We start from the raw sequence: 12635 nt of genomic DNA, 5'->3' as shown, positions 1-12635 counted from the left end.
AGTGGCGGTACGATATCAATCTAAATCGGTTTACACATAAATTATTTAGTGGGCCAGATTATATTCTCACGTTTGTGAGACACCTAAATGAAAAGGACCTCCGTAGAGTTAAGGGGCATTGCTCTAGATTTTCCCTAGCACAGCTCAGGAAAGGCTCTAGCCAAATACAGATGTCCTGCGTTTTAAACTTCGAAAGCTTAGCAGCTAGGAGAGCTGCCTGCGTCCTGTCTCTTACGACAGGAACAGAGCATCATTCTCACCTGAATGCCAAGAGGCACATAGAATGATTTCTATCATTCGTTCAGTGGAGCCAACGAATGGCATAGACCACCAGTAAAGCTTCTGGCATCAGCTGTGGCGTTTTCTCCAAATTAGGTGGTTGTTACAAAGTCTCTTGGGAGGCTGTAATCGGGATGAATAGGTATGAATGAAAAAATAAACTCACCTGTCAGGCCTGCAACAGAAAAGACTGGAATACTGGCCAATAAAATCACGTTTTGTGAGCCCGTTTGGGTTTTTTAAACTCGGTGATGTAAACAAACGCGTAGGAAAGTTGCCAAAGAATGGTGAAAACATGTCTTTGCCTTATTTGAAAATACATACACTTTTTTATATGGAAATAGTTTATTCATCTGGCTTTTCCAAAAACAGCATGAAAAAGTATTTTGCCAGAAGAGATACTTTTTCTGTTTTCCTAAGCAAAACCAGGCTTTTTTCTGTCAGTCGTGTATACAAATGCCTGTGTGTGTGCAAAATGCCTTTTCTTCTGTTATAAAATTTAAAGGGTCATACTCTGAATTACCCTTCCACTAATTTGATTTTTTTTTCTTTTAAGAAAATGGAATTCTTCTGCTTGCACTGCCGCATGTTGCAATTACACTTCCAAGGTATTAGTCAAAGTGACCCATGTGAAAGCAACAGTTTGGAGGCGAGTTTTATCCTTTGAAATCTTTCCCGATCCTTTCTGGTTCATTCTCCATTGTACTGGGCTCACAGCTTCTCCCTAGCAAAGCTGCCCAGAATCTTGTGTCTTGTCTGCTTCTGGTTTCTCTTTGAAAACAGCCTTAGCGTCCCACCTCCATTTATTTCACCAGGAAATGGGACTTGCCGTGTTTTCAGAGAAGCCTTTTCAGGTTCTTTCTCATCCTTGAATCCTCTCAGCCGAAGAGGAAACCAGCACCATTCGGGCTTGTTGATTCTAGACTGATCCTAATGACATTAACCTGACAATGCCCAAAGGGTTTCTTTCTCGATGCAGGCAGTCAAATTCTAGAATCCCTTTACTAAATTTATCAAACCCTATTTTTTCGCTCCTGTTCTGCATGTCAGGGCTGTATGTAAATGTTAGTGCTGGTGGACAGACGCTTCCTCCTTTGCAGGCTATATTCATGTTCTCTTTATGCTGTTTCTTCTAGTGCCAACATGGTCCTTCAACATAACTTTTTCTCCTTCTTTGACGTTTATCCTACTGATGTATTTTTGGAAGCAATACTATCCCTTCCCAGCCTTTGTTTCACTAAGGTATAAAAGTTAAACTCTTTTGGTCTTCTTTAATGTGATACAGTCTTCATTCTCTTAATCATCCTAATAATCCTTCACTGCATCTGTTCCTGTTTTTATTCTGGTTTCTTGAGAAAATTTGTAGAGCACATGCCAGATGAGCTCACTATGTGTTGTGTGCTATTGTTTTTGTGTCTCTCTGCGAAGAGCACCCGGGATATATTTGAGGATCAAATGGGCTTTTTCCTGTCTGCAGCTCACTCCCGGATCATAGTCATTCTATTACTGAAAAATAGCGTGAGATCTTCCCCCTTTTTGCTGGTTCCACGTGTTTTCAAGCTTACAGCGTAGTGCTAGACGTAAGGCTCTGAAAATGCGGGCCTTGCTTGAATTGCATTCCGTGTCTATTTGTTGCATCATCAAGAAACCTCTTTTTCTTCCAGGGTGATAAATCCTCCTCCGGGTTCAGGGTCCCCCAGCTTGCTGTCCATAGCAAACTTCATGAGCATTCTCATCTTTCGTGCTAGTGTCTTTAGGGAAAATATTAAATGTTACTATTCCAAAGATTGTACATCTTTCATCCAGCCGTATTGTTCTTTCTGTAGAGCTTGCTAAAAAACTTCATCCAGTATCACGTTACAATTCTTGTACAACTTGACATTTTCTTGACTTTAGCCAATAATCACGTATGCTATTACTCAGGTATTTTACTCAATATTTTGTATATCTTTTACATATGCATTAGGTTTACAACACCGTCCTCACAATATAGATAGTTCGGTACTCCTGACTGAATTTTTCTAACCCAAGAGGTATTTTATGCATTTTCTTCCATACTTTTAATTATTCTTTTCTTTGATTTTTTTCTAAATCTTGCATACTACTGAGATCTGATTAACCGGCTTGTAGTGATCTGGGAAACTCCCTCCTTTTCTTCTTAAAAATATAGGTACATTATTTGGGTTTTTTCCATATTAAGACATAATTTTTGATTCTTTTTATTTAAAATCAGGTAAATGAATGATGTATCAGCATGCAGTTTGGTCTGTTAGATCATTCAGGGTTATGACAAGAAATGTTTCCCCACGGTTGGAATGTTCATGCCCTGTGAGTATTGCTTTCGTTTTAGTGACAATTTCAGTCTGAGCTGCTTTGAGCCTCACTGTCTACAGAAAGTGCGTTTTTAAAATGATTCATCTAGGGGAATTCTGTTATACCAGATAAATAAAGTCCAGAGAAAACACCAAATGATTATGTATTTAGCTTCAGCCCGTTTTCTGCTATCACAGGTATGTGTTCAGGTCTGAGGTGCCACCCTTGCTAAAGCTGGGAACAGCAAAGACTCCGTTATTTTGAAAGGAATGTGAACCTGGACCTTCACTTGAAGGTGTCTGGAAGCTCCATTTGATGCTATTTGCCAAGACATGCAGTGCCACTGTTGGGAAATTCTGTGTCTATGCCTTGATTCAGGTGGTCGTCGTACACACCCTTTCTCTTCTAGATTGATAAGCAGTTGTGAGTTTTTAAAAACGAAATTTCTGTCAATCTGTAAGGTCATCCGCGAAATCACCTTCATTCCGCGGCTGGAGAGGAGCTCAATACATTATAAAAATCTTAATAGAACATGTACATGCAAGTGGACCTTTACCAATTGCGTTAGACTTTTGGTTTTACTCTTGATGACATTGAAATATTGTGCAGTCAAGCCAAATGTGCTGCTGCTTTTGATTTCTTTCGCTGCAGATTATGGAGTCTTGCTGACCATGCCTTGATAGCTCGGTGTAATATGGAAGAAGCCGTGCGGAGCGTGGCTTTCAGTCCCGATGGATCGCAGTTAGCGCTCGGAATGAAGGATGGCTCCTTCATTGTTCTTCGAGTACGGTGAGAAGATCTTGCTTTAGTTTCTCCCATTATTAGGGTTTTTTTCGCTCAAGACCATATCATGAAGTCTTTTATTCCTATAACAAGAAAAAGTCATTGGGTATTTTCTCAGAAACAAAGAGTGAAAATTGAGCATATGCTTCCATAATATCCCTTGGTGGTTTAAGAGGTAGTAGTTTGGCAATTATGCTTTATATTTAATTCCAAATACTAGCTTTTAGTAATAAAGTCGATAAAATTTAAGATTTTCAAGTTTGGCTTTTTTTCTTTATCCTGTAATTATACAGATATTTTGTGAAAAGAAATGTGCAGAACAGAGAGAACAGTTTTGACAGGGATCCCCTTGATCATATGGTTCACTTCCTACCATATACAAGAATGGATACTGTGCAAAATAATTGGTGATTGAAAGACATTTTTAAGCATTTGCAAGATATATCTGAATTCTACTTTTCACATTAGATGACAAGCCTGGTGTTTTGCATGAATGCATCCAACGCGGTAGGCATTTTCTGCGTGGAATAGTGTCGTGGAAGACACACAAAAGCAAACAAAACATGAAATTGGCTATAGAGTGAAGCAGCCTAACAAAATAACGTGATTTCAAAACACGTGAGCTATGTTAATTGATACTTGGAAGAGTTTACTACTTGCTTAACATTTACTCCTTGTGTCTGGTAAGCGTATATTCAAAATACTTTGAACTGCTGGCTGATAGGAGGGAGAAGCTTATAATCGATGGAAGATCTGTGAAAATCCCTGTGACGTACTGCTTTACTGACTTAACAAAACTGGAGCGATCTGTTCATGTTAATTTAAAATTCTCTTCAAAGACTAGTGTTTTTCTAAAGAAGTTGATCTTCTTTGTCTCACAGTAGTCTTGTCTTTGCTCATTTGCCTGATAGCTAACGTGATTCGTGATTGAGCTGCTGCACACTGGTAATGATAAAGCCGGCGTTATAGTAAATAAGAATTTTCCCAACAAAATTTCTGCTATTATTGACATTTTGGAGTTTCACCATTTTAAGAGAAACTTCTAACAAAACTATTCTGCTAGTTCTTTGAAGATCCTGATCATCTGTTACATTAACCTTTCCATGCATATCAGCATCTCCCAGATATCAGTTACAGATGATTCTCCTTTCAGGACTCTGCTTTGAACAGAACAGAACAGCAGCATTTTAAAGATATATTAAAATGTATTGGTTTTTAAGTAAATGTGAGTATTTTCATAAATTCGATGCTAGGTTTTTTGTGTGAAATCTGCTTTTGTTGTGCAAATTATTCGGTGCATCTATCTTCATATTTGTCCTAAATATTTGCGGGTTGCACGTTCACATTTTCACTCTCGGCTCTTGCAGAGACATGACAGAGGTAGTTCATATTAAGGACCGAAAAGAAGTAATCCATGAAATGAAATTTTCACCAGATGGCTCTTACCTCGCTGTGGGTTCTAACGATGGTCCGGTGGATATCTATGCGGTTGCTCAGCGATACAAAAAAATAGGAGAATGCAACAAATCTTCTAGTTTCATTACTCATATTGACTGGTCTGTGGATAGTAAATTCTTGCAAACCAACGATGGCGCAGGAGAGAGACTGTTCTACAAGATGCCGTGTAAGTTTACAAGTGGCTTATGTTGTGGGCAAGTAAAGTTCAGTGCTGATTTGATCAGAACAACAAAAATACTATCTATAAATAGGACCTCTGCAAGCGGAGTTTGTTGACCAGAGCTTACACAAGTATCTAATGTACTTCCACAAATGTGAGATTATACTAACATAAAGTAAAATTGCGAATCTTTATGATTTGTTGAGGTTAAAAACTAATCCCAAGAGGAATACCCGGATAAACGTGATGAAAAGAAACGGAGTTTACTGAAAACCACATGATTAAATGGATTATTACCTTGCATATTTTCAGCTGGGAAGCATCTAACTAGCAAAGAGGAGATCAAAGGAATTCACTGGGCATCATGGACCTGTGTGATAGGATCTGAAGTGAACGGAATTTGGCCCAAATATACAAACATTACAGATGTCAACTCTGTGGATGGAAATTACAACAGCTCGGTGCTAGTGACTGGAGATGATTTCGGACTGGTTAAATTATTCAGATTTCCATGCTTAAAGAAAGGTAAGATGACATTTTGTGTTTCTGAAGAATGCAATACTGACTTAGCTACCATGTGAGTATATTTTCTGACGGTGGTGGCTTTTCAGAACCTTCAGCAGGGTTTCGCTCTCAGTGTGTCAGTGTAGCTCTGTGCAAACTCTTTGCTTCCTATCTGTGGGAGGTTTGGAACACAGATCGTTTCCTCGGTATTTGCACTGTACCGTGCATAAAGCAAACAAAACTAAAAAAAAACATTTTGGCTTTCCGTGCTCTTCCGCGTTTGATTTGATATCATATCAGTACATTTTCTGATAGCGAATTTGAATTTATGTGTACAGTACGATACACAGTATGTGTGTATAGTTCACATTAGCGGTAATGGCCATAAAGGTGTAAATTAAACCCTGTGTGTATCTGGTACTTCCTGCCAAGATTTAAGTACTTTTCGGGAAGCTGAAACGAGCATATCGTATGTATTATTTTATGCGATTCGTTTTTATATTATTATTACTACTAGTATCAGAATATCAAGAAGCATTTAAGGGGTTTTTTTCCGTTTTTATAACAGTGTTTAGACTGTGTTTCCATTAAAAACCTAACTTAATTAGTTACAATGTTAATTTTTTTCTTCTTACTAACGGTTCTATTTTCGGGTGTTTTTAGGAGCTAAATTTAGAAAATACGTTGGCCATTCAGCACATGTAACCAATGTCCGTTGGTCCCATGATTTTCAGTGGGTTTTAAGTACAGGAGGTGCTGATCACTCTGTTTTTCAGTGGCGATTTATTCCAGAAGGGGTAACAAATGGCATCCTTGAAACATCTCCGCAAGGTAAAAATGGTGTCTTCTGTAGTGTTTACTAAATAAAGTCAACATAGAATGCAGCACTGGCAGAAAAGCTTTTATTGAATTAACAGAAAATATTCTTGTCGTAATTCCCTGGAATTATAGCGCGTAATAATCAGCATGTTGGGGACATTTTACTTTTCATGGACAACCATTTGTTTATGGCAAGATACATTAGAAACTCTTCTGCAGTCTGCAGTATTGTATGTTTAGGAATACGCAAGTAGTATTCATCGAAATATGTGGAAAAAAAGACATTTAGAGGGAGATTACTTTTGAAAATTTAATCTGATCTAGTATCGATCTAACTTCTGTTCTGGTGTGACTACACGTGTTGATTTGTTTCATTTTCTTTGCAATGCAGTTTCACGTATGTATGCGAGAGCTGTACTGTATGGTTTTTTCTTGCTGTATCCATGATTCTGACAATATTCTATAAAAGCCCTACGAGCTGATAGTGGCAGCTGTTGAAAATGGGATTCCCTTCAGCAAAAGGGCAAAACTTCGCTCCATACTTGCCCAATGTGGTCAAATTCCTGTCACAGCACATCTTTTTAAACACGGCCGGTGATCACACTGAAAGGTTTTATTTACCATTTCTGTCCGATTTCACTCTAAAGCCTGCTAAGAAAACAGTATTCTCTCAGATGATGGAAATGTCCAGGTAAGTACTCGGTTATTCTGCTTCCCTCCGACTCCTTCCCGCCCCGGGCGTTGGAACAGGAGAACCAGAATTGAAACCTGACGCATTCGGTCAGCCCACATGTGTCTTACAAACTGCTTAAGCTTCTCAAGGTCTTGAATACTGCTTTGCCTATAGTCTAAATTATGCAAAAACATAACAGATTATTTTCTTGTGAATAGATGTGTTCAATGTATATTGATTTATTATTTTTTATGCAGAGGGTGGTGTTGATTCCTACAGCGAAGAATCAGATTCAGATTTATCTGATGTGCCAGAGTTAGATTCTGACATTGAGCAGGAAGCCCAAATCAACTATGATCGCCAGGTGAGTAAAAACTAACACACTGTGCCAATTACTGATAATTTATTGTGACTATTCAGTAAAGATAAGTAAAATAAGTTTGCGGCTAATTCAGCAGACTACTCTAAGAATGTTATTTTGACAGTATTCAGCTGATTGTGCAACTACTATACATAAAACCGGAGTTTACTTTAGCTGGAGATGAGAACTTAAAACGGTTTGGGGAAAAAACATTGGTGTGTATACTACTGTATGTTAGAATAAAGAATATATCTTTAAAAGCACAAATTTAAACAAGGTTTTGTGAGAGCTTATTGCTGTTTCCATTCCCTTCCTTTTCAGTTCTGCCAAATTTAGAATCCCAATTCGTAGAATACAACTCACAGAGTTTTTGAGGGACTTCTGCATATTCAGACAGAATACTCTCTAATGAGTATGAAGCCTGTATAATATAGTTATTCGTGACAGATTCTTCTTTTATTGCCAAGGACAACAAAGTCCAAGAATTAATATTGCCCTAGTTAATGGGAACCAAGTAAAATTGGTCTCTAGTAATGACTTAATGCATTGAAGTTTTTGTTCTATTTTCAGTACAACTATGTTCTGAGATAAATTACATTTAATACTTGAGGTCACTTTCATTCATATATACAAATCTTTAGAAAACTGGAGATGTGCAATTAACTTCAACAATTATTTGTCAGGTTTACAAAGAAGACCTACCTCAGCTGAAACAGCAAAGTAAAGAGAAAAACCATTCTGTGCCCTTCCTTAAGAGAGAGCGAGCGCCTGAGGACAGTTTGAAGTTGCAGTTTATACATGGGTAGAGTCATATTAGACAATACTTGTTTTTTCTGATTGTGACCACATCCTAGCAATGTTAATCAATTCATGTCAGAGCATTTAGCAAAGCATTTTTCAGGGCTTACCTATAATTAATTTGTTTGTCATTATTACTGTGGGTAATTTTGGGGATACCAGACAGAGATTTTCTTTTCTTTCAGTTGTGCTTGTTAAGGCGCAAGAGAAGGCTGTAACACTGTAGCCATATAAAAAAAATAATGCATCAGCATTGCATTTTATAAAATTACATTTTAAACTAACTGTTCACTACACCTTCTGTTTCCTGGAGCAAAGGTTCTCTCCTAAGTTGATCATGATAGCTGTGACTTGTAAAAATGCCCAATGGATTTCTGCTTGAATCCAATTCCCTGTAAAACTTATCTGGACACAATTCGGTGTGAATTATATATTCTTTTTGTGAAATGAGTACTGAGTTAGGTGCAAAGTAAAGCATGAGAAGATTGATGAATGTGGGCTCCTGGTGGGAACAGTCTCTCTGCCTGTGTGCTGTGGTAGTTTTGAGCTGAAGTTGATGCCGCCGCTGTATTTTATTCAAGTTAACGCACAAATTATTTGCACAGTTTGTTACACCAATTAGAATAGTTTTGAAACAGAATATAACTTGGTTTGTATTTACCTCAGTTACAGAGGCTATGACTGTCGGAATAACTTGTTCTACACACAAAGCGGAGAAGTAGTGTATCACATTGCGGCCGTAGCTGTCGTGTACAACAGGCAACAGCACGCTCAAAGGCTGTATCTCGGTCACGACGACGACATCCTCAGCCTGAGCATCCACCCAGTGAAGGACTATGTTGCTACTGGACAGGTGAGTATTCAGAAGTTCATCGCAAAATGTGGAAATAAATTCCGTTTACAATATAGAGTTAGGAAAAATGTGCTTCTCTTTGTCCTTCGGTATAGTGTTTCCTCCTAAATAGGGGTGAGCTGTGTACTGTTTCCTATATCCCTGCCAAACTGCTGGGGAGTACTGGACTGGAAACCGTTTGAGGTGATTCTTAAATCATTCCTGTATAGCACAAAACCTGCCAATCTTTTGCTGTGGCCTTGCAAAAAATCTTATATTCACTTTGAACTTCTGCTTTCACCTGTAAGATACAGGAGCTGTATTTTATCTACATCCTAGGAGGTTTGGGGGCTTCATTAGTCAGTCTCAGTGGTTTTGTACTGGAGTGGCATTCAAAAGCTGAAGGCTCTTTTACATTGGGCACTCTACTGGTATCTGGTACTGAATATGATATATTCAGTATATCCGTATGTGTTCGTATATCACAATAAATTATATCATTAATATGATACTGAATACCGATGTTTTAGAGAATATCTACTGATATTTCTTTAAAAGGAAAACAGATCTTGGAAAAAGATATAATAGGGCAAGTGGAAAAGTAGTTACCTCTGGAGTGTTCTGAAGGTATGATAGTGCTAATTACTGATGTTGGAGTGCTTTGAACTTCTACGAGCAGGTATTCCAGTTAACCCTGTAATTTAGGTTGGAAGAGATGCTGCTATCCATGTGTGGGACACACAGACGCTGAAATGTTTGTCACTGCTCAAAGGCCAGCATCAAAGAGGCGTGTGCGCGCTGGATTTTTCGGGTAAGCCACGACCTATGTTTATGTGAACGATTAATTAAAAAGCAGTCCTAGTGATAACATTTTAAAAGCAGGCAGAATGGTGACTTGAGGCGTATGATGAGATGGAAATGTGATCTGTAGGCTCATACAATCCTTCAAATTTGCTGACAATTTTGAGGGATTTTACAGAATATGTAAATATGACAAGCAGTTGTCTGCTGGTTCTCCTACTTGCCTTTCTGAGATGGATGACCTAAGTCATCTCAGTTCTCCAAGGGTATTTCCTGTATTCAGCACTGAAAATTATCATCCATATGGTGGCGACTTACATACTTTTGCATCTTTATAAAAGTACTTAGACATTCATTCTCCCTTTTGCTATTTTGTAAAGGACATTACTTCAGCTGAACTGTCCTTTCCTTAACCTGATTTTTTTTTTCAATTAAACATAATTTATTTCATATTCTCCTCTCTAGAAATATGGTAAGAATTCATTAGGACGTAGGTCACATTTATGAGACAGAACTAGGTGAAAGAAGTTTTACTTCCACAAAGAGAAGTCTGTGGAACTGAGTTACGTTCTGTTATCAGACAAGGAGCCTTGGCGCCCATCCGGGAGCTGGAATTCCAAGGTGAAATTGCTGACCCACTGTGGTGTGTAACCTAACTCTGAAAGCAGATACGGTACAGAAATCTGTACAAAAATACGAAGGTTCTTTTCAAAAGTAATGGCCACTGACATCATTACGGTATTTCTTTGGGAGCCGACCCTGAGAATGCACACGTTGCATTCCCAGCTGGCTTTAATTAGAGTTCTCAATACATGGAGGAGCAGATAGCTGTGCAGAGACGCACCTCGGAGTGCTGCTTTGGCCTTACGTAGGGAGTTTTCGTTGTGCTAATAATAGTTATTTCAGAATTGGGTTCAGCTCACGCTACTCGAAGCTTGAAGAAAAGACCCAAGCCTGCCAGCCTTTTTGGCTGGCAGCTGGCTGTACGACCAGTTCTCCCTGCGCGGACTCGCTTCCTAAACCGCTACTGGAACCGGTGTGCACAGCGGGGTCGCTTTCGTGGGACCGTTCTGCTGATGTTGTGATGCGAAGAGTATAATTGCATTCACACGGTGTTCGGTTGTGCCCTCTGGTGGCTAATTTAACGTCTATATATTTGGGTAGTAATCAGACTTTATAGTCCATTAGCATTTTCTCTCTCCAAAGCTGTTACAGAATAGTTCTTCCTGTCTCCCTTTCAGCAGGTATAGACTTCAGTCACCTTGGGAGGCTGGGCATTTGATGGACTTGTTCAGTTCATTTGCCTAATTCTGCGCGCGGTTTGCTTTAGGAGCAGAAGGCCATCAGTGAGTCTGAACCCTCATCTCTCAAAGTATTAGTTCCTTTTTTTGCTTCATTTATGATACATCTTTTAAACTCAGTTTACAACGGATTTGCTGTGTTCATTACCTGTTCTCTTTTCAGCTAAGGCCTTTAGCACCTTTAACAATAAGTATTGCTTCTCTACAGCTGATGGAAAATGTTTGGCATCTGTTGGGCTAGATGATAATCATGCCATTGTGTTTTGGGATTGGAAAAAGGGAGAAAAGCTAGCAACAACCAGGTAAGACACGTCTCTGTATAAAGGTGCCCTATGATTACATTGTTTTGAATAGTGTCATCCACATCTATTACTTCGTTTATAGGAAAACCCAGAACACCCCTCTGAAAACAGAATGGTGCTTCAGAGCAATATATCCAGATTGAAAACCTTGGGATCTACAGTTTAGTGTTGGGAAATCATGCGAACTGTTTCTGTCATGAGTTCCCTTGCCTTTCTGTTAGGATCCCTACATCAATGATATAGCTCATTTAATGATTTTCAAGTTAAGCTAATAGTTTCTCCCAAATTTATTTCCTGTTTCATGGCAGAAGTTATCAGAGATGTCATATTTTCATTTATGCATTAGGTGATATGCTGCGTTCTGTCAGTGCACGTATGTAGATCACTTTTCCAAAAAGAAAGAAGTGTTCCCTCTAATAGAAATAGATTTTTCAAGGTCTACTGATCTTGCCTTCCAAGTCAGCCTTTTCTGAGATATTTGCGAGAAGCTTTTGCAATTGCTTGAAGGGCCCCATGTTGGGAAGAGGACTGGATTACAGTTTACCTGTCACCCTTTTTTCTTTCAAAATATTGAATTGCAACATTTTCTTTATACTGAACTAGTTGTACGCGTTAGAAGAATCAAACCGTTTGAGAACCTGGTTTCTGCTGAGCAAATCAAACATACTTCTGAGGTCACGATACTAGAATTGTGTAGAATTCATGTGAGCATGGACTTGCATACCAGAAAGGCAAGGAGTTCATTTCATATGCTGTCTGCAACCGTCTCGTATCTAGCACTGGTCAGTAGAAACTATTAGCCTAACTGCAAAAAAAAGTGCTTGCAAAAGATATTTTACTTTTATTTAAGTATTACACTGTTATCGCTATTATATGGTGACATGTTCCGGAAGATATAAGAAGATTTTTCTCCTGGCAGCACTATTTGTTAGTAGCATACCATTACTGAATGAAAAAACATTTTTTTTTTAGGCAGCAGGATTTTAAATCCTGTTTAAAATGTGTGATGTAGAGCTTGCTTAGCAACAGTGGTGTCTGTGGTGTAAAACGTGACATTTTCATTTGCTTTCCAATCCTAGTTTTACTGTGTCCAGACAGATTGTGCTTCAGACTCACAAATGAAGAAACACATTATCTATTCCCATAGAGACCTCTGAGCTTTTAAAACCAAGACAACGATGGCCGGATGGCTCCCTGTCTCTCCTAGCTCACAGGAGAGATGTAACATTCTCGTCAGTGTACAATACTATA

At 38.7% G+C, this 12635-nt stretch overlaps 1 protein-coding gene across 2 annotated transcripts in view; it reads left to right on the top strand.

The window, feature by feature from the left end:
* EML6 (EMAP like 6) overlaps positions 1–12635 on the top strand; it is an 86077-nt gene that overhangs the window by 40389 nt on the left and 33053 nt on the right. For both annotated transcript variants that reach the window (XM_065630821.1, XM_065630820.1), the window contains exons 8-16: positions 3244–3381; positions 4743–4999; positions 5306–5518; positions 6161–6328; positions 7247–7353; positions 8034–8152; positions 8815–9001; positions 9686–9791; positions 11291–11384. In XM_065630821.1, the coding sequence (XP_065486893.1) occupies positions 3244–3381; positions 4743–4999; positions 5306–5518; positions 6161–6328; positions 7247–7353; positions 8034–8152; positions 8815–9001; positions 9686–9791; positions 11291–11384 (1389 nt within the window). The remainder of the gene's footprint in view (positions 1–3243; positions 3382–4742; positions 5000–5305; positions 5519–6160; positions 6329–7246; positions 7354–8033; positions 8153–8814; positions 9002–9685; positions 9792–11290; positions 11385–12635) is intronic.

This window comes from Caloenas nicobarica, chromosome 3 (assembly GCF_036013445.1).
Source record: "Caloenas nicobarica isolate bCalNic1 chromosome 3, bCalNic1.hap1, whole genome shotgun sequence".
In the NCBI taxonomy this organism is placed as follows: Eukaryota; Metazoa; Chordata; class Aves; order Columbiformes; family Columbidae; genus Caloenas; species Caloenas nicobarica.
Note: the sequence above shows the minus strand (reverse complement) of the source record. Positions and strands in the feature narration are given on the sequence as shown.